Source organism: Phaseolus vulgaris, chromosome 1, assembly GCF_051622355.1.
Source record: "Phaseolus vulgaris cultivar YP4 chromosome 1, ASM5162235v1, whole genome shotgun sequence".
NCBI lineage: Eukaryota > Viridiplantae > Streptophyta > Magnoliopsida > Fabales > Fabaceae > Phaseolus > Phaseolus vulgaris.
The window spans coordinates 29,844,788-29,866,997 of NC_143498.1; the positions used below are offsets into that span (position 1 = coordinate 29,844,788).

The 22,210-nt window shown below is 32.1% G+C and overlaps 2 protein-coding genes across 2 annotated transcripts; one reads left to right on the forward strand and one right to left on the reverse strand.

The window, feature by feature from the left end:
* The first annotated feature begins 3,306 nt into the window (after positions 1–3,306).
* LOC137813824 (Ribosomal protein L30/L7 family protein) lies at positions 3,307–5,521 on the forward strand. Its single transcript, XM_068616267.2, has 6 exons — positions 3,307–3,435; positions 3,522–3,688; positions 3,766–3,854; positions 4,271–4,408; positions 4,963–5,065; positions 5,153–5,521. Exons 2-6 carry the CDS (start codon positions 3,524–3,526, stop codon positions 5,366–5,368), a joined length of 711 nt encoding a protein of 236 aa, XP_068472368.1. The 5' UTR covers positions 3,307–3,435; positions 3,522–3,523; the 3' UTR covers positions 5,369–5,521.
* A 4,358-nt stretch (positions 5,522–9,879) lies between these two features.
* LOC137813826 (cationic amino acid transporter 2, vacuolar) lies at positions 9,880–17,513 on the reverse strand. Its single transcript, XM_068616268.2, has 14 exons — positions 17,090–17,513; positions 16,312–16,513; positions 16,094–16,178; positions 15,829–15,969; positions 15,218–15,336; positions 15,003–15,099; positions 14,275–14,447; positions 14,105–14,171; positions 13,139–13,297; positions 12,109–12,364; positions 11,827–11,932; positions 11,423–11,535; positions 11,128–11,203; positions 9,880–10,438 (listed from the first exon to the last, which is right to left on the reverse strand). Exons 1-14 carry the CDS (start codon positions 17,238–17,240, stop codon positions 10,282–10,284), a joined length of 1,902 nt encoding a protein of 633 aa, XP_068472369.2. The 5' UTR covers positions 17,241–17,513; the 3' UTR covers positions 9,880–10,281.
* Between the last annotated feature and the right edge of the window lie 4,697 nt (positions 17,514–22,210).

Below are 22,210 nucleotides of genomic sequence, written 5' to 3' on the forward strand. Positions count from 1 at the left end.
CTCTCGCATTTAAGGACATGAGAAGACAAGGGTTGCAGTGGAGGGGGATACAACGCAAACATAAGAAAAAGAAGAGGTGAGAGGAGAAAAAACATAAGGTTTAATATAAATTTATACCTATATATAAAATATTAGGAGACGTGAGTAAGTAGTGGCCAAACACAACCATTTACAATAACCAACTATTATAAAAAATCTAAAGTAACTGTCTCACGTCCCCTACATCCATTCTGCCTTTTCATCAGCCTCCACTCTTTTCCAATGCTCTCTCGCGATAGTATAAAAGAAGCACAAAAGAAGCCTATATAATTTCGATTATTTAATTGTTGGAAGAGCAAGTGGAGGCGGAAGAAGTAGAAAATGAAGAAGCTGATCTAGGTGAAGGAGAATCAATTGTTCTCCCCAACCTTTCGCGACCCCTTTCACTAATCTCAACCAGGTTGATTCTGACCTTGCTTGCTTGAACCCTCTAGGAGCAGATTACACTTTTATTCTTCTTTTTCTCATTCTACTATATTCCTTCATCTTCACCCCCATTAATTTGGGAAAAATGATTATTAACGTAACACTGATTTGTTTGTTTGCTTATTCATGTGTTTTGTTTGAGTTTTGGCAGGAAGTTATTTTTTTTCTAGTGTATGCAAGGTAAAACAATTATTTCGATATTTAGTGTTTTTTTGGATGAGTTTAGAGAGAATGTTTCTGTTAGAATTGTAATCACTTTTGTTGTCATATTAAATCATTAATATTATCTTATTTTATATTTAGTATATTACTGCTTCTCAATTATGATAGTTAGCAAATTACATGGAAGAGAAGACAATTGGACATTGATTCCTAATTAATATCTTTTGTCTTCCAGGTGTTAGGCTTGATGATTGATATATTTGAAGGAGATCAGGTGGTGACTCCTCATATTAACGTTGATCCAGCTGTTGGTGTTGATTTTCAGCCCAACAATGATCTAGCAGGGTCTGAAACATCTAAAACATTATGCTTTTAAAACATTGGCTACTAATGATGAAATATCTGAAGAACCAGTGATTGACCATTCTAACAATGAGGCACCCCCAACCATTGTTGACTAATGTACTTTCATATTCGTGGAATGTTTGGTCTGATTTTGTAGGGTTATGGGTGGAGAGGATTAAATATAGTATAAAAGTATTCCACAGTAATGGTATTCTTTTCTTTTAATTCTCATGATTTTGAATCTCATAGTTTTTTTAATATTGGAAAAAAGCTTAATTCCATTTCATGTATATCTTATTATTTATTAACTTACTTTTCTTTACTTTAATTAGTTTTATCAAAAAATAGTATTAAAAAGTTATATAATTTTTTTAAAAAAAATTATTTACAATTTTTAAATTGTCTAATTAAAAGTAAATATAAATATTTAATTTTTATAATTTTTAAATTTTCTTTAGTTATGCAAAGACTAATATTTATATAATTATTAAAGAGTGTATTTATGATTGTAAAATTTGAAAAAAAAAATTGAATGATAAGAACTGTGACATATATAATAATTTAAAGAAAAATTATATAACTAATTCTAATTAATTTATTTTACATTATTTTTTTTATTTTTAAAATATTAATGTGGTATAAACATTCAAAATCTTAACCATGAAAGATGGAAAATATATAAGAAAAGAAAAAAAAAATCCTAAAATTAGTTAATAATTTTATAATTTTAATATATTTTTTAAAGCAATTATTATAAAATTAAGCACTTTTAATTTGTAACCATTTATTATTCAATCTCAATATATTTTAATTTTAGTGTTATTTATATTTTAACATATCTTATGTTTTCCACTTGAAATTAATATATATATATATATATATATATATATATTTATTGTTTATCTTATTATTAACTAACTTAATTTTTTTACTCTAATTTTATTAACAAATATTTTATTTTATTAATTTAATTTAGTTATCTATAATTTATACTTATATATATATATAGAAGATTCTTCATTATAACTATTTTTGGTTTTTGGTTGTATAAATTTATTTTCCTATTTTATTTTTATATCAATATTTTATTTTGGTTATTTCGTCATTTTATAATTACTTAAATTTAAAACTAAAAAAATAGTTAATATTAAATTTGAAAAAACTGTTTGAGAAGTGCACATTTATTATTCCTAATTATTCTCCATTATTGTAACAGTTTTAAAATTTATTTAAAAAATAATTTTTATAATTCTCCATTACACATAAATCACTTACCCTACTTCTCACTTTCTCTCTCATTCCTTTCACGTACCTCCTTTCCACCTTTTTTTTACCATACTTTCCATATTTTGTGAAAAACTGATATATTATAAAAAAATTAATAAGAAAAAAAGAGAAAATTAGAGAGAGAAATAATAATTTTACGATAATAATAATAATGATATTTTTTATTCATAATGTATTATAAATTTATATTATGAATATAAATGTGGGAATAATAACATTATTTATTCGAATTTTAATATTAAATATAAATATATATAAATAATAAAAATAAAAATACGGATATATAGACACGAAAACGTAAATAAGGGTAATTTTCTCCTTTCCCTTATCTTAAAAAGTGCCGCTTAAATTTATGCGGATGTAGATTGCAGAGATTTGACTCCGTACATTCTTTCAGTAACCTTTAAATTTCCACACTATTCCATTTTATCTCACCCAGCACCCTGATGACCTCCACTCTTTTTCTTGCACTGGTTTATCACTGATTTGAGTGCCTTTCATATTTTTAAAACACATGGATTACATAATCTTAAAGATATTTTTGGATCCGAAGTCATCTCCAAATTTATAGAATCCGGAAAAAAAAATATTATAAATTACATAATCCAGAAGTTAATATTATATCTGAAAATAATTTAGGAATAATTCAAAATATATTTAAAAAAATAGTATTTCAAATTATATAATTCAATTTTTTTTCTAAATATGAGATTAGTTTCTGGATTATATAATCTGTGATATATCTAGATTACATAATCCGTAAACTGTTTTCAAATTTAAAAAAGACTTCTGAATTATGTAATTTGGAAGCTAATCACGAATTTGAAAAAAAAACTTTCAAATTAAATAATTGAAAGTTAACTATAAATTTAGAAAGTAATTTATATTATATAATCCAGAATATAAATTACACTTAAACTTTTTTACAAAAAAATATTTTTGAAATATAAAAAAATTATGTAGATGGCACAATAACATGGGGAGGTGCAGGAAGAAGCGGCCCTCAAAGTCGAGCCCAACAAAAGTCACAATCAAAATGAAATTAAGAAAGATATGAATGAAAAAAAAATCAGCACTATATAACATCGAAACAAAATACTATACATACGTTAGGGCTTCAGATTCGTGATTTGTCGCCGCCGTTCTCCGCCGCTAGAAAGACATCGTCTCCGTCAGGTTCTCTCTCGCTCCTAAACTCTTATCTCTCCCTCTCTATGCTTTCATAACCCTAAGCTTGCCACCTGCTCATTGTTTGTGTGCAGATATGGCAGAAGAGGATCCAAAACCTCTGAATTACATCCCCGAGGTTATACTGAAGAAGCGGAAAAGCAGGGAAGCATGGGCATTGAGAAAGAAAGAGCAATTCCAGCACAAGAGTTTTCAGTCCATCAAGAAGCCCGAGGATTTCATTCATGAGTATCGCAACCAGGTAACTAACTAACGAACTACTCGTCACTCGTTTACCTGAACCTAATGCAAAACCTAATGCTTTTGGTGTGTTTATAGGAAGTGGACCTCCTTAGGATGAAACGGAGGGTGAAGAGGAAAGTTCCTCATGCTAACTCCAACGTATTGATAATCATTCGCATACAGGGGTAGGTACAGTTCCTTGTTTTTCTTTTTAGCTTAATTGCTCTTTGCCTCCTATATATTTACAATATTTTTTGGTTTTAGTCCATGCACTCAGAAAGTGCCCGTTTTAGTTCCTTTGTACGCATTTTTCAATCTGTTTTAGTCCCTGCCCTCCTAAATTGGAGGGAGTAAAACTGATAATAAATGAACGTGCGAGGTGTAAAGATTAAAAGTTTTACGTGTAGGGACTAAAACTAAAACGAATAGAAAAGTGTATGTGTAGAGACTAAAATGAGTAGTTTCTGAGTGTAGAGACTAAATTATAAAGATTATGCTGGGACCAAATAGGTAGCTAAACCTTTTTTTTTCTTGGATGTTTGATGCTTTTGGAATTGTGAATTGAATAAGTGATGACATCTGTTACTTGTGGTTTGCTTAGGAAAAAGGACATGCATCCAAGGACAAGGAAGGTGTTATACAGCTTGGGTTTGAGGAGTATGTTCAGTGCTGTTTTTGTGAAGCCAAGTGAGGGAATAATGGCCAAGCTGCAGAGGGTGGAACCATTTGTGACCTATGGGTATGACATTAATTTATGCTCATGATTTTGTGCTTTATGTTTTTGGTGTTAGCGAGTTACTAGGCAGGTTTTTAGGACGTATGAAGGTTGAAAGGAAAGCGGGGAAGTCTGGGATTTACATGTATTGATTGTGGAATGGGCAAACTAAGTTTTAGTGTCCGTTTGGATGGATTTATTTACATTTATCTTGTGATATAATACTTGTGGAATGCTTATAATATCCAAACAAAGTTCTTGTTCAATAAGCCTTTATTAAGTTGTTTATCTGAACAGACTGTTAATATTTGAGTTAAAGATGCTTATAGTAGATGCCTACAAGTTATCTGAGAAAGGAAAATGCCCTAAGCATGTTGATTATGTACCAACCCGACAAATAAATCTGTTTGCATGTCATTTGGCAAGTGTATTTCACCGAATGTGGAATGCTTTCAAAACCTTGTTTTGTTATTTATTTTTATGTTTATTTCCTGTATATGCTGTGTTCGTTGATAAAGGAAAGAAGATCACTTGCCACTTGCTAAGGATTTTTTTTTTTGTGAATGTGTCTTTTGAAGATATCCAAACCTTAAAAACATAAAGGAGCTGATTTACAAGAAAGGACTTGCAAGGATGGATGGGCGGAAAGTTCCCTTGACAGATAATAACATTATTGATCAGGTAATATATGGTGTTCCTGGATTCCTGGTTATCATTTATCTTTTCTCCCTAATTGCATTTGTGATTGTTCCAATTTTTCCCATGCAGGAATTAGGAAAGTTTGGTGTTGTCTGTCTAGAGGACATGGTGCATCAGATATATAATGCCGGTCCCCACTTTAAGGAAGTTGTCAAATTTATGTGGCCCTTTGTGCTCAACAAGCCAGCTGAAGGATTGAAAGGATCAAAAACCCTATACAAGGAGGGTGGAGACACAGGGAACCGTGAGGATCTCATCAACGAACTAATCGATAAAATGAATTAGTGGGTGTTGTAGTCTCAAAATTTTGATGTTTACTATGTCCATCGGATGATCCTATGACCAAGCATCTCATTTTTAAGTAACCAATTTATTACCTTGAAAACGTTGTTGTAGAGGTCTATGTTATAGTTGAATTTAAGTGTGTATTTATCTTTACAGCCTTCGTTAACTGCATGTACATTTTAGGCATTTGGAGAAGAAAGGGATACGGTAAACTAGGAGGACTTGAATCCGTGAATTCTCAAATATATTTTTAAGGCCAGAACGAAGATTGAAGTCTAAATGAAAATTTTATTATAAGGAGGGCTCAACATATTCAGACACTAAGAACTTTATTATCAAAGTACCTTAGTCTTGCTTGTGATGATCTATAAGGGTTTTTAACTGGGTAGAGTATTTATTGACTAAATATATCATCAACACTCACATTCACAATCTCTATATGTATTAGTTAGAAAAACTCAGTTACAAAGAAAATTTGTTCAATTATAGCGGCTGGCTTAACCAATGTTGGTAAACTAGAGTTGAGTATCAGAAAAGAGATAAAATATTGTAACTATCGTAACTCGCGTGAGTGTATATGAAAAATAATGTCAATATATAAAAACAATTAAACCTATATTAATGCATAAAATAAGTAATAATAATAAATATTTAATGCAAATAAACCTTTTGGACTTAAAACATAGCAGTTCATCCTAATAATAGGTTATAAGATAATCTTATTGAAAGTCAAAATAGAATTTATTTGTGATATTCATGTGGACAGTAATAAGTAATTTTTATTCTTTTGTAATGAATGCTTTTAACCAAAAAATCGCACCCGATGAGTTTTGACCTGTACTATCAATTTTTGAATTTTTAAAATTGTTTTTTGGAATTGAAAATTCAGAATTAGAAAATATATATTTTAAAAAAGAAAATTCAGAATAATTTTTTGTATTTAGAATAGATTTTTTGTTATAGAAATGAAATTTTAGAATAAAATTGAAAAACCAAAATTCAGTTTTGAAAAAACAATTTCAGAATATAAAAAATACATACATTCCAGTAAATAAAACTAAAAATGACAGGAAAGAGATTTTGAAAATTTTGAAAAAAATTCTGAAATTAAAAATAGAAATCCAAATCAAAAAATATCAAATTTGAAATATATTTTAACACACTTTCTCTCTTGTTTAAAAACTAATTTTCTTTAATCATTTTATACAAATATCGGGTTGAGGTTAAAAACCACGGGGTGCATGCCAAAATCTCAACCAAACAAAGAAACTTTTTATAGAAACCTAGGATACAATAGTCTTCCGAGAGATCATTTAATTAAATTGATGTTACCACATAGAAGACTTTGATGTAACAATTTTAGTAAATGTTAGATTCACCTTATCAGATCTACAACTATCTTTCAATTGGTGCTGTTACGAACTCAGCGATGTAAGCAACTGAGTATCGAATTGAACTGGTAAATCGCTTCTTCGAGTCAACAAAAAAATTTTAAATTACATTTTTGAGTCCCCATATTTGGACAACTCTAAAGGAGTTGCTCAGCATGCGCATGTGGCAAAAATAATAATATTTTATTTCTGTTGTGGGGTTTATAACAATATTTTGAAATGGTTTAACATTTGGGTGCTTAGGTACAACTGTGAAATTATGTTATAAGAAATTGGAGCTTTAGCTGCATCATTCCTCTTTCACTATTAGTTTCGTGCTCTTCTCCTCCACATCCTTTTTCACCTTCTCCTCAAGTTTTCTCTTTTAGTGTTCGTCGTCGTCATCGTGGGTGCATCTCTTTTAACGGTGGTTGGGGGTTGGGTGGCGCTATTGTTGGGTGACGCTCTCCTCTTTCATATCCTCTTTTCACGGTGGTTGGGTGGTGCTATTGATGACCAAAGGTAATACATTTTTTATTCATTGGTTTATTAAGTGAAACACTGATGTTGTGTGATTTTTTTTGGGTGATCTGTTATTTGCCTTGTGGTGAACCTTGTATGACCCAAAGTCAATTTTTTGCACACACTTAAGACAATATATTCTTGTATTTCATGTTGGGGTTACTTGGTGGGTCTGTTATTGTAGTATTTTATTTGGTAGTAGTATGTTAGGATGCACAAAGAAGAAGAATTAATTATAATTAGAATATACAAAGAACTACATCTGATGTGATCATAGTTGTCTGTGTTTACTATTTGCTTATTTTTTTGGAGTATGACTTGATTTTTTGTGGAATATATTGGTAAAAGTATATATTTTCATGTACTTAGTTTGTGTAAGTATGCATGGTTTTTTAGTATTTTTTTCTCCAAAATAGGTATTTTCTGAAGTTATGATATTGTGAATTCAGTCACGGTTGAGTATATAGACAAAGAGAGAGAGGTCACTACATACTCATACTATATATAGATAGTTCTGGGAGTGACTATTGCATATATGTGTCTTGATGTATAAATAATGCAGAGTCTTTCTTTGGATAGATAATCCCGTGAGTGATTATTGCATATATGTGTCTTGGTGTAAAAATAATGCAGAGTGATTCTTTGGATAAATAATTCTGTGAGTGATTATTGCATATATGTGTCTTGGTGTAAATAATGCAGAGTCTTTCTTTGGAATGTTAGGTTGATGAGGTACCAAAATTTTTAAGGAAATTGTTTAATCTTGACATGGATAAGAAAGGTAAAAAGAGAGTAATAGTGTTCATGTTGGTTGGGGTGGGGCATGAGGTGGGGGATAAAGCGAGTTAAATCAGGTGTTTAGAGGTCATGAATGTAAGGTAGTGTGAAGTAACCACAAAATTCACTTCACTTAGGTTTGTGTTGTTATTGGTTGGGGTGGGGTGGGGAATAATCTAAGTTGTTTGTCCCTATTATGTGTCCTGTGTTGACCCAAAGTCAATCTCTTGCACAAGCACATTTACAGAGTACATTATCTCTGAATTGTTTTATTTTTTAAAGATTGATGTTGTTTCATTGTTGTTGAGTTTTGAATGACGTATTCATTGTTCAATTAATATGTTTTGTAGGATATAATGACAACTCAGGAAAGTAGTCATACAAAATCGATTGTGAACAATAAGGTTCGATATAATGACAAAAAATTCATAGAGAGGAAATGCTCAAACAATGACTAACAACAATCACAAAGACAACAAAGTCAAGAACGTCAAGACGAAGCAGTGGTACACCCAGTAAACCAGTTGCCTTCACCCACGGTTCCTGACATGAGTATGCTTGATTACATGAAAAATTTAGAGTCTCACATGAAACATGTTCAACATCAACAAGCAGCAAACTACAGAGCAATGGTCAGCCTTAATGGGTCCTTCCACTCATATGCTTTACACCACTCGGGTCAAAGCACATCGGTTTGGCCCAGCGCTGAAGAATTTAACCATTTGGTTCAATGGCCTGGTGACGAAACTGTTTTCGCAGCACATTCAGAAGAAAATCATGAAGAAAATCATGACAGTTAAGATGATGCCTTCGATGTCAATGTTGGACGAATTTCCTTCACAACATTAATTTGACCTTGCTTATTAGACTATGTACTTCTGCTTGTTTATTAGACTTTGTAGTTGTAGTTCTTTATTAGATTATGTACTTATGCTTGCCTATTAGACTATGTACTTCTGCTTTAATGTATCTTTACTCCTCCAAATTGTTCAATTCAGAACACTCTTCACTTGAATGAGGGTTAAATTTGAAAATTTATTTACTTTGCATAAAGTTCTACAAATGTCACCTCCAACTAATGTGTAAACTAATTTAGAAGACATTCGTATTGCAGTTGTTCACATGCATATAGGTGGCCCCCTCCTCACTCACTTTCACATTCATATTGGTGCCCCCCTCCTCTCGCACTTGACACCCACATCATGTTCATGCTTCGCCCTTTCGAAACACTGCACTTTTGACTGTGGATCAAATTACGAAAATTTACTCTGTATACAGAAACTTTGTCACAGGTCATCACGCAGTTGTTCAACCATCTTTTTTGTTAGATTTTATATTTGCTATGCTTTTTTCAAGCACTGTCATGCTATACATTTATCTGTACGTTTACTCTGCCCACCAATTTACCCAAGACTAATAAATATTACTGTGCCCGCAAATAATATATATTATTATATAACTTTATACTAGTTACATTGGTTTATATGGTTTAAGCACTGATCTACTTCAATAACTAGTAACTCATCAATCAACCAATATATCGACTCAATCAATAACCAGTTTTTCCGAACATGATGTAACTATATGAGGATCAACGCAAGTGCCTCTGTGAAATCATTCTACTACTGAAAATTTACAGAGAAATAGGTTTACTTAAAAGGTTGGTTATACTAAATGTGTGTCTCAGGCAAAAAGAATAAATATTTGAGAGATTTAAACTACAAAGTTCAATATATACATGGGGAATAAATGAGACATAATTTAATGCATACCATATGACACTAATATAAAGACCCGAGATGAGATGAACAAAAAAGAAAAAAAAAAGAAGATAAAGGACATGAGAAAAAATATTTCTTTTATTTGTTTTTTCTTTACATAAATTAAAGTAAAATGTTTGAATATATACAAACAATACACACATTCTAAGTCTAGCTAAAGAGATACAATGTAAAACGAAGAGTCACTAAATGTTAAAATAAAAAAAGACAAAATAAATACAAGACACATGTACAAAGAGAAAAATCTAAGAATTAAAAAAGACAATTGATATTAGTTTTCTTCTAGAAGCCTTGTATCCATATTTTTCTGAAAACTTGTTGACTACACGAGCCTAAGCTTGAGAGGCACTTCCTGTACAGGGATTAGGTGTTCAATTGGGGGAGCTGCAGTGTTTTTTTTTTTGGCTTGAGATGGAAGCAATCTCCACACACAGATTCAACCTAGTTCAGTTTGCAGAACTAATTAAGAAACAGAGCTTCTATAAGTTTGGTAAATTTCATCCACTTGCTTTGCTGGCACATAAATTGCATCTTTCAGAAAGCTATGAGTTCGGCCATAAAACACATAAACTAGTAGTCCTGTTCCCAGCCATATAGAAACACGCAGCCATGTACCATATCTGAAACAAAGATGAGGAAGAATTAGAGAAAACATGCAATTCAATTGACAAAGTTTCAACATATAAGTGCTGATTCCGCAAAATACATTGGAGATATCTCAGCAGTTTTGTCCATGTTACTCTTCTCTATTATTCTAGAATGTTGGTTCAATTAGACAGTTTATTCTACGGCACAAACATTCAATTTTACAAACCAGAAATAATGGTCCACAGTTGTAATTTCGGCCACAACTTAAGTTTTCTGGGCAATTTCGGTCACATTCATTCTAAATTTCTGCAATATCTAGTATCGCCATTAAATTATGACCACAACCATTTGAACACCTTGTTCTAAACAACAAATATGAACCAGGGTGGAAGGATAGTTCTAAGAGAAACTGAACAAGAGCTTTTCCAATTATCACACAAAACTATCTGTTTCTATTCAATTAGCGTTCCTGCCATTCTACTATTTACTAGAATGAAGGTGAAATTGTGTCACTATTAAGGCAGGCATAGGAGAAAGAGAATACTAGATATATTCTGATATTAACTTCATTAAATAACCATAAAATTCTAAGTTATTAGTCTTGAAATCAAACGACTTCCATCCATTTCAAGATCTCCACACACAGCCAGATATAAAAAAATACATTTGAAAAGCGAGTTTGGTTAGCCAAAAGTATAACAAATTGAGTATTAATGCTTACCCAAGATTAACAAGTAAGTAGCAATTGATGAGAATGCAAGCTATGGGAAGCAGTGGCACAAATGGACAAATAAAACCTGAAAAAAGATTAATGATTGAGTTATCTCTCTTAAACTGAAAAGAATTAATCACCAACCTATTTTTTATTGTTTATTATAATTATATACAACACTTGTTCAATACACTCCATCTGTGTGGCACTAGAAGATATGCACCTCTGCATTAGTTGAAAGGAATAAGATAACCAACACCACTCATAGATTTATGTAACACAAGGACATGGTGGTAAGATATACCTCCCGTGTGCCCAAAGTTATGTCTTGCATCATCCTGATCTATTCTGGTTAGGAAAGCATAACCACACAAAAGAATAGCACCTCCAACTCCACACAATGCAAAGCGAACAGAACTGGCAATAGCATAAAAAAATGCTCAAAAAACTGGGAACATCATGCAATCCTTAAATGACATGAAAAAAACTGATGAAGTGCATGAATTTATTGAAGGGATTATCCTGTAATAGTATTTTCAAACCTCTTCAGTTCTCAAAGGATAAGGCCTAATCCTTAATAGCCCATTTCCTTTCATTTCAAACCAACCACCAAACTATTTAGGGATCTTGAATCCTTGATTATGTATTAAGAAATTTCCATTGCATGTGAAGCTTGAGAAAAGCTACATAATCTGCAAGTAGACTAACCTAAGAACAGTGAAATCTGAAGCTGCATATGTAAGGACAAACGCCCCTAAGCATATGAATGATATGATCCACCCAATAACTTTTCGCCTTTCAGGTTCTGCTATATCTGTACCCAAAATAAATAAATATATGAAGGAAAAAATCAACATATGCCAAATGACAGAACGATAATAACAACTGAGTCAGTGTTAGTTTCTTTAGCGACATAGATTATATATAATGAACACAAATTATATTATGTATCAAAAATATTGGTAAAGGAGAAGGAAAGTGATAACTCACGGTTTCCTCCAGCAAAATGTTTAGTAAAATCAATTGAAACATCCTCCTTAACAATCAAAGGCTTTCTGTGGTCAGAAGTATTAGCATCTACATCTCCCACATTTGTATCTGAACTGCTCAAACTACACCGCTTCAACACTGAAGCAATTGAATCCTTGAGAGATGGAGGCAGTGGGACTTCATTTGGAGGGATATATCTTAGGATCAACACAGACATTGCCACCATGGTAAATGCTAAAAGTGTACCCACACTAACCTGCAGGAGAAAAGTTATGTACATATTAGTACAGCTATCGACATTTACATACTATACAGGGTATTAGAACGACCTTGGGATTACTTCATAATTTCAAAAGAGTACGGAATCACAAAAGAGAAAAAAAATTCTAGCCATATTGGAAAAAATCAACTCCCACTTTAACTAGAGATAGTACCAAATAGTATGAAAGAGAAGTGAATCTTACAAACTAGTTTTGTACAATTGAATTAGGCTAAAGCTACTTTGTAAGATGATATTAGAGCTTATCCTAGATTCATTAAAGGGGTCATTCACCATTTTATACACTTACCAAGCCCAACAGTGTTGTACACATGAGGGGCAATCCTTTGTAGGGTTGAGTTAGGTCCAAGTTACTTTGTAAGATGGTTTTAGAGCATATCTTAGATCAACTAAAAGGGTTACTCAACATGTTATATAAACCAAGCCAATAGTGGGGCAATCCTTATGCACTTAAATTATATAAAAACTCGATCAAAGTAAGGTGATAAGTTGATTTTAGCTTTTGCAAAAACTCAATATTTCACCTTCTTGTGTGCTTATGGGGAAATTTTTGTGAATTGAACCAAAGTAAATTTAGTTACCTCACTATTCAAGGAGAGTGTTGACTTTTAGAGAGTACACCAATAATGATGATGGTATTTAAAGAGTGTTATTAGAGGAATGTTATTTGCTATGACGCACTATTTCATGTAATAATGAAATTTGTATACAATGAATCTAAAACTTGTAGCAAACAAGTTGAAGGCTTACCATCCCTGCCAGTTCAGAGACTTCCATAGAAAATGCCAAGCCTGCGGCCACAATGCCAGTAGCTATTGTGCCCTTAACAGGAACCTGAGTCTTCTTATTTATATCAGCACAAAAAGGTGGCAGCAGTCCATCCCTTGCCATAGACATCAAAATTCGTGGCTGAGAAACATTTAACAAAACACAATGATAATTTTGCCCCAAATTGAATACTTAAGAAGAAAAAACGGGACAAAGTTTGTGATAACTGCTGGAACAAGCAATGATAGCATGAAGCACAAAAGAAATGCAACATATATATTTGAATACAATGATTCGAATGAAATTCAGTACACTGCACCTAGGTCTTCTAGTCCATTACATAATTCTCTTAAGAATCAAGCTTATTGGCTAATAAAAATAAGGGTCTTGCAATCAGGCACTGGTTAAAGTATCAATAAATATAAAATTTTAATGAAAATCACAGTAAGGGTGCCTTGGAAATCATAGAGGTGCATTGATAACATTTTCCACGAACTTCCACTTTTGATTTCTTAACCAGTACTCCAAGGGAACTTGTTAACTCCTCGAAATAATTAAATTACATAAATCCCAAATTAAGACCCACAAGCACTACTATGTACAAATACCATTTTACCTCTCAAACTAAAACAGAGCTCATACACAAAAAGATGTGTAAATTTGTCTTGTTAGGTACATCATTAATATGAGAATATAGAGTTTGCTGTGTGTTTAACACAAACCTTAGACATCTCAAATCAACGAAGATTTATATTTACCCATAGAAGTGATAATTTAAAGTGCTTCAGTAGCTTATAATTTTAACCATATATTAAAAAAGATAAAGGAGAACAACTTCCACCTAATAAAGAGAAAGCACATATTAAATATATTAAATTCACAGTAGAAAAATAAGAGAATAAACAATTTCAGAGGTGACAAAGCCCACCTGGGTTTACATTAATTTACCTGAGGAAGTATCCCACCCAACAGTGCTGAGCAGAGAGCTGTGAAAGCACCAGCATTTATAATGTAACTGCAATCACAAACAAGAAACTTGTCTATGGTAACATGTACATAGATTAAGCCACTAAAACTTGATGAAGAATCAGATGCAAAATTCTAATGTCTAAACTTACGCTGCCCAGTGCATTCCTTGTTCAGCAAATGCAGAAGATATTGGGGTATCCGGATCAATTGCATAATAAGGTACTAAACCAACTACAACAATGGACACCATCATATATATCCCAGAGCAAAGAAACAATGCACCTCCAATACCAAGAGGTAAATCTCGCTGAGGATTTTTCACCTGTTTCATCAAGTGAAACATTACCAGCAAGTTTAACAATTGAGCATCCTCAAGTATGCATACTTTTGCATGTTTGGTATAAATTATTTTGGAGAAATAATTACTTCTTTTTGGTTAAATAAGTTTTGTTCGGGTGAACTCAAGCTATCTCAGTTGGGAGCCAAGGATTAATCTTTCGAAATATTGAGATTCATACAAGAAAAAGATATCTGACAAAAGTTTTTCTATACATACAGACCTCTCAGGACTAAACTTCTGATCACATGATCAAAGAACAAAATTATTTGTCGATCGTAAACTAGGTTTGATGCCTAGATAAATTTTTCTCTCTGAAAATGCTTTTAGTTTCTACAAAAAATTATTTGCTTGTAGTCCTTATATGTAACAGAAACATTAGTATTTCACTACAGATAAAATATATGTTGTGAGGGACTAAAGTAGGTAGCTTGAATTAGTGATATTTGAAGAGACGAGATTTTCTTTTTGTTATTAAAAAATTTAGCAGACTGAAAATAATATAACCAGAACCAATAAACTGACACTATCTTCGTGTACCTCTTCAGCAGTGCTGGCAACTGCATCAAAGCCTATATATGCAAAGAATACTGTGGCAGAACCAGCTAGTATCCCATCAAACCCGAAGGGGAAAAGTCTGTGAAAGCAAAAGAGACAAGTCTTAGGTAACTAGAGACCAAACATACAACATAGGGGAAATGCCAAAACAAAAATTTAAAGTACCAACTAGGAGTTTTTGTCAAATGAAAAAGTACCCCATAGGAAGATCATATCCAACCCAACCAGACTTGAATCCCACGTAACCACCAGCTACTATGACAAAAAGCAATGCACATATATTCACTGTTGTCACTATTCCTTGTACCACTGCACTCTGCATGCAATTTAGCACTCTAAATTTTTGGATATTTTAGCTTTAGAAAACAAATAAAGAATAGGGCTGGGTGAATATGTTCATTTTGCAAAGCTCACAATTCAGTCACATACAAAGGATCCATACAGTATCTTAGACGAACAAAAAGAAAAGAAACTCACTCATATATACAAAGAAGAAATGTTCTTATACAAACTCCTATATTTCATCAATTTTTCAAATAATTCTTTGTAACAAAACATTTTATACTTTATAAATTCCTGTATTTTAAGTAACTTTCTTTTACAAAATGTCTATTCGTGTAACGATTTACAAATAAGCCTTTGTTAGCTGATTATTACTAAATTTTTTGGTTAGTTTTTAGTTTTTTTATAAATCATAATAATCTAATTTAGGAGTTAGGCAGACCAAGTAAATTTAATTCCAAGATAAAAGTAACAATATTGAATAGGTCATTGTGATTTATTAAAGCTTGTAATAATAGAAAATTACCTCCTTGATGCCCAGACATAAGAGTCCTGTAACAAGTAATACCAAGATTGCTGCACATGGGTCCACAACAACATCTATTTCAGGAATATGGTAACGCGCTATGAACACTGGTAAATTCTCCTTACCACCAAAAAGTGCAGCCTAATTAAACACATATTCAAGTCAGTGTCCGAGATAATCTTTTCACACAATTAATTAAGCTAAAGCCATGCAAAACATTCAATAGAAATTCTCAAATTCAAAAACTGAAATAATAATAACATACCAAATTGGGGGTTGTGCCACGAGCCACAGCAGCACTACCAATTGTATATTCTAATGTTAAGGACCAGCCAATCAACCAAGCAACACTGAAAATAAAAGTATCCATGAAATCTATGAATATGAGAAGAAAAGGAAGCATAAACCAAATAAGGGTGTTAACAGTGAATGATGCAATTAGACATGTTGTAGTATGTTAAAAGATAATGGAAAATAGAGTACCCTTCTCCAAGACAAATGTATGAATAGTGATAGGCACTTCCTGCAGAAGGGCATCGACTAGCCAACTCTGCATAGCAAAAGGCAGAAAGAGCAGCTGCTAATCCAGCAATCATAAAAGAAATGGCCAAAGCGGGTCCAGTATGCTCCCGTGCAACTGCTCCCACTAGAACATACACTCCTGCACCAATTGTTGAACCAACACCTGATCATCATGTACCAATGTCAAACTCATTTGCAAAACAATTCACCTGTGTTCATTGGAAGCTAAAATATTACAAAAATAAACACACTAATATAGGTTACCCTTATATAAGGAAAAAATAATAGCTATATAATGTTTTTAATTAATTATTCATAAAAATAATAAAATCATATATATTTTAATGTAATAAAAATGTATTTTCCCCGGTAATCTCTTATATAAATTGGAATTGGTTTATAAAAGTAAAACATGTACTTTTAAAATTGATGTGATATTGAAAAGTAATTATAACATGACACAGAGGAATTTTCTTTGACTTTGGTAGACTGGAAAAGAAAATCAGAATAAAAATATAAAATAAAAAGTGAAGGAATATATGATTCTGCAAATAAGAAAAAGGTGGGTAAAGTCTGAAATCAATCAAAACTACTCTAATTATTTTAGCAATATATTATTTTTCTTTTCAGTAGTTTGTAATTTATTGCAAGTTATCAACCTATGCACCAAGATTATAACATGATTAAAGATGACATTTTGAAGAAAAAGAGAGAGAGAGAAAGGAATTGAATGAATGACCAAGTGCAATGAGATGAGGAACCGTTAACTCTTTGGCAAGAGGAGGCTGAGTGTAATTCCTGTGTTGAGAATCAACCTGTTTTCTTCTAGTTAAGAACTTGAAGGCACCCAATGAACCATTTTGTGATTGTGAACCAATGGAAACACCCATCAAAGAGAAAACAGACACCAATATTTGATAGCTCAAGCACAAAGCCAAATCTCCCTGGATGAAGTCAAAATCAACGTTGTCCCAAGATCAAAGTGGTGCCTTTCAAATTGTTGCGTCTTTCCTTGCTTGTGATTATTGTTATTATTGGGAGAAGTGATTATGAGGGTGATGGTGATGAGCAATGTTGATGGATTGAGAAAGAGGATTGAAAAGGGTAAAGGAATGCTTAACGCTAAATGGTAATGCTATAAACGGTATTATTGAAACTAGGGAGAATTATATATATATATATATATATATATATATATATATATATATATATAGGAATTTGCTATGTATATGTCTCATTACGTGTAGACGTAGTAGCAATGTTTCATTCTCAACATTAGCTACATATGCTAACAATCTTATGCCACTTTTTTAACAAATGATTATCTTTTATATTAATTTCACTAAGCATGTCATATTTCGATCTTATTTTGTTTATCATATTTTGTTTGATCTTTCTTTTTTGTTTTTCTGCCAAGGTTTACCACTCTAGGGAATGTTGAGAAGATTCTCTTATCCAACGAGGAAGAGAATAAGCAAGAGTGGATGCTCAATCCATCATACACTAAGATACAAAAATAATGACAACAAATTGGATAATTTTCTTCATATAAATTTAAATTAGCTTGTAAGTTTATTTGCAAAAGTTCTCGTTTTTTTTTTCAATATTTTTAACTTGTTAATAAGTTAATTTTAGTTTATGGATGAAAAAAATGTTCATTTTGACTTTTTTTTTAAGAAAAGCCTACGCAAGAATACCCATAATCATTTTAGAGAAGTTGGGTTTTATTTATGTTTTAATATATTTACAATGGAGTTAACTTATGGAAGTTTCAATAGATCAACCCACTAAAATGATGTGTTGGGTAAGGTGATTTAATGCTCCAATGTAGGCTAAGAGTTAGGTTAGATTATTTTAGTTATCAAAAGAAATTAATATTTGGAGAGATATTGGATTTAGTTTTAAGTAAAGTCTTATATTTAAAATTTGTTAATAAAAAATAATATAAAGAAGAGATTTTAGTAAGGTACTCGTTAAAAAAATTGTCATCTTCATTAAAATATTTTGTAGAAAAACTTCGATAAGATACTTTGATACATTTACATACATATAAAGAAAAAATAGATACAAAACAAAACTTTAATTATTTTTAATCAAGCCTTATATCAAACCTCATACTTGAGTTTCTTTATATTTTTATCTTAATTGAATGAATTGAAACATGAATAAAATTTTAATTTTGTAGCAAAAATAAGTTTTTTATAGTTAATAAAATTTTATTTCTTTTTGAAAAAAAATATTTTTTAGGTGGGCCACATTGCCACTCCTACTCCAACATAAAATATATTTTTTTAAATCTTTATTTCTTTTATTTTGAAGAGAGTAATTGAGAGTTAACTTGATAAGTAGATATCATGGACTCGCACAATGAGAATAATCTAGTTACATAACATTTCATACAAAAAAGTCAAAACATCACTTCCAACCAAAAACCTTAAGGCATTGGGTATATGGGTATTTTTTTTCTTATATATTGTTCTTCATGCACATTTCTACTCAATGTGGGACAAACTCACTTGGAATCTTTAACGATAATTATAGTTTTTTCTACACAACAAAAAATTATGAACTAGAGTGTTCTCACAATGTGAGTCCATGATATCTAATTATAGTTAACTCTCAATGACTCTTTAAGATAAAAAAAAATAAAGATTTGAAAAAATAAATTCTATCAGCTTATGACATAGCAAATACTCTCTGTGCTGCCTGAGGTCTACTACCTTCACTCCTAAATTGTTGAGAATCGCCTGATGGGGTCATCCTATTCTTGTTAGGACAATCTCTAGCAAAGTGTTCCATCTTTTGGCATGTAAAACATCTTTTCTCTGAATTCCCCTTGGAGCACACATTAGATGTATGTGGTCCACCACAATAGAAACATTTAGGTCTCCATAGTTGTTGTTGTTGAAACTGTGGTGGAGTGGCTCTTACCCTATACTGTGGAGGTCTAACATAAGGCTTGTGTTGTTGATGTTGTACCTTGGCCTTCCCACCGGAAGACCCTCCTGGGTGTGATTTGATCACCCTAGAATCACCCTTTTCCAAGGTCTCCACCATTTCCGCCTTCTCCACTAGGCAGGAAACTCCCTAATGCACATAGGTGCTATGGTCTTCTTTAGTTCATGCTTTGAACCTTCTTTAAACTTCCTACACCTCCAAGCCTTAGAGGTATATTGGGTGTAGAATCTGGCTAGGTACTCAAACCTAGCCGCATATGCATTACTAACATCTCTCCTTGCTCCAACCTGAGAAATTCAGCTTCTTTTACAAACCTTGCACTATCTGGAAAATATTTCTCCAGAAACCTTACTCTGAAACTCTCCAACACTAATACTTCAGCTCTAGCTTCCATCATCTGTTGAGCTCCCATCCACTAGAACTCTGCTTCTCCAGACAACAAATATCGAGCAAAAACCAATTTCTTATCTCAGGACAGGAGTTTGCCTTAAAGATCTTCTCTAACTCCCTGATCCATTGGTCTGCTTGGTCAGGAGTGGCATTCCCACTAAACTTGGATGCGTTGTGACTCATGAACTCTGTCAGTCCCATCTTCTTCTAAGACAAACTGACATGGGAAGCTGCTGCAGCAGATCTAGCAGTCTCCCAATGATGCATTGCTGCCTAATTATTCTGAGCCATTGCCATATTCTGTTGTTGGATAACATTTTTCATCATCTCAATTATTGAAGATGGTTGCTGCCCCTTCAAGATTGTGTTTGATGAAGACTTCTATGTACATTTCATGTGTATTTTGCTTTGCTTTAAGTGTGTCTTAGGTAGTGCTTAGAGGTTGTCTAAGAGTGGGCTTTTTGCTTAGTAACTCACCCATATAACCACTGGCCATGTGATAAGAACAATCATAAGTTTTCTTAAACTGTTTTTCACATGTTTTACAAAAAACACGTTTACTGCATAAAAATAAATCTGTTCTTGTCTAAATAAACAGATTCTTTTTTTTAAACTGATGCCTTGGCTAAGTCTTGTGAAAATTAAATTTTGTGCATCATGTATTTTGACTAAGTCTTCTACCTTTCAAAACGACTGAGTTTTAAATAGTTAAACTTTCTTTGTTTTCGTTTTGAAAAATAAATCTGTTCATCTGTAAATGAATAGATTCTTTTTGACTCTGGTGCCATATCTAGCTTAAACGTTTTTCAGTTTTATCTCTGCACCAGAATGGTTGACTAAGTCTCCTCACTTAACAAATTCTCTAACTGCTTTTGAAAATAAATCTGTTCATTTTATAACAGCTTTAACTGTTTTTCAAAATTCTATTATAAGTTGGTTTTCTATAAAATGAAAACTTGTTTTCTGAGTTTAAACATCGTTCATACATTTGTAAAAACAAGTTTTACAGCAGAGAATTAAGAGTTTACAAAGGATTAGCATTTGTTCTTCAAAGATTTCGAAAATCACAAAGTGCTTGTTCTTGGTTTGGTTCCAAAAGCTTGGTGTGAGGTGCTGCTACTGTTATAGCAATCTTGCCTACTGGTTTAAGGCAAATCTTTGTATCCTCAATCAGGTGTAGTCGTTTCACTTTTCATTCCTTGTAATAGTTTGGTTGAACACTCTTCTTGATAGGTTTTCTTGGAGAGTGTGTGTGAGCTGAAATAGGTTTTTTTTTCAGCAAGAGTACCTAAGTTCTTGTAGGTTTCAAGAACAGTGGGAATTGTGTTTGTTTGTATTGTGATTTAGTGAATTTCACCTTGTTGTAGGTGAAGGCTGGATGTAGCTCAGTTGAGTGAACCAATATAACTGCCTTGTGTTCATTCTCTCTCAATCTCTGCAATTAAGTTTCTGCATAATTGATAAAACAGCAAAGAAATAAATCTGTTCAATTAAAAATAAATCTGTTTTTTCTGGGCACGGTTCATATTGTTCTTAATTTTTGGAAAACTGGTTGATTTCATTAAGAACACTTATAATCTGTTAAAAGCCATTAGAACAGGTTGATTGTAATAGATCACTCAATAAACTATCAAGCCATTAATTGAACCTTAATCACTTGCTTGAAATTGAAGGTTGCTGTTTTGGTGATTCACTGTTTTTCGTTCTAATATCAGTGTGTGTGCATCTGGAAAATCTATCTGCATAATCTTGTGATTAACCTTGCTGTATAAGCGCTTTTCAAACACAAACAGTGCCAAAATAAATTTGTTCATTTTCACATAAATTGATTTATTTTCTGTAAACTGTGTTAAACACTGTTTCTGCGAGAAAGATTTAAAAGGTCAATTCACCTCCCCTCTTGAACTTTGGCACTATTAAACCCAACATCAATAACCCTGACAATCTGGTTCATCTCAGAAGAAGGTTGGGGAGGGGTAGGAGTTCTAGGTGCCATTCTATAAAACACAAAGGTAAGATTTAGGATAAATCTTTGAATTTTTAAACTATGTAGTTTTACTAATAAACTAACTAAAGCACACACAAACAACCCCATAACCCTTAGGTCTCCTAAGGTTCGAACAACTCTGATAACATTAATGTAACATTCCTAATTTTACCTATATATAATAAAATAAAAGTAAAACAAGCATTATCTACTTAACATATGAATATATACAACTATCTCATAATTGTATCTAAAAAAAATATCCCTCTTCATAGGGATTTTAATATATACATCAAAGTTTTAAAACAAACAGAGCATTCAAATTAAAGTTATTTCATCCTCTAGCTACTCACTAAAGAGTACTATTACCTGAAATCTCATCTGCTCCCGTGTACAACATGATCATCACAGATAAAGAAACAAACACAAACAAATAACAGAGTAAGCTAACTATAAAAAAAATCTATATCATTTCAATTTCAAATTAATAAACATAATTCATCAAGTCTCATACAATTTCACAAA

Coding starts and splice junctions, on each gene's coding strand:
- LOC137813824 (XM_068616267.2), top strand. CDS start 3,524: ATGGCAGAAGAGGATCCAAAACCTCTGAATTACATCCCCGAGGTTATA. Junction 3,689..3,765: donor TTCATGAGTATCGCAACCAG/GTAACTAACTAA, acceptor GTGTGTTTATAG/GAAGTGGACCTCCTTAGGAT. Junction 4,409..4,962: donor GAACCATTTGTGACCTATGG/GTATGACATTAA, acceptor TGTCTTTTGAAG/ATATCCAAACCTTAAAAACA.
- LOC137813826 (XM_068616268.2), bottom strand. CDS start 17,240: ATGGGTGTTTCCATTGGTTCACAATCACAAAATGGTTCATTGGGTGCC. Junction 14,448..15,002: donor TTGCCAGCACTGCTGAAGAG/GTACACGAAGAT, acceptor TTGATGAAACAG/GTGAAAAATCCTCAGCGAGA. Junction 10,439..11,127: donor TACTTACTTGTTAATCTTGG/GTAAGCATTAAT, acceptor TCTTTGTTTCAG/ATATGGTACATGGCTGCGTG.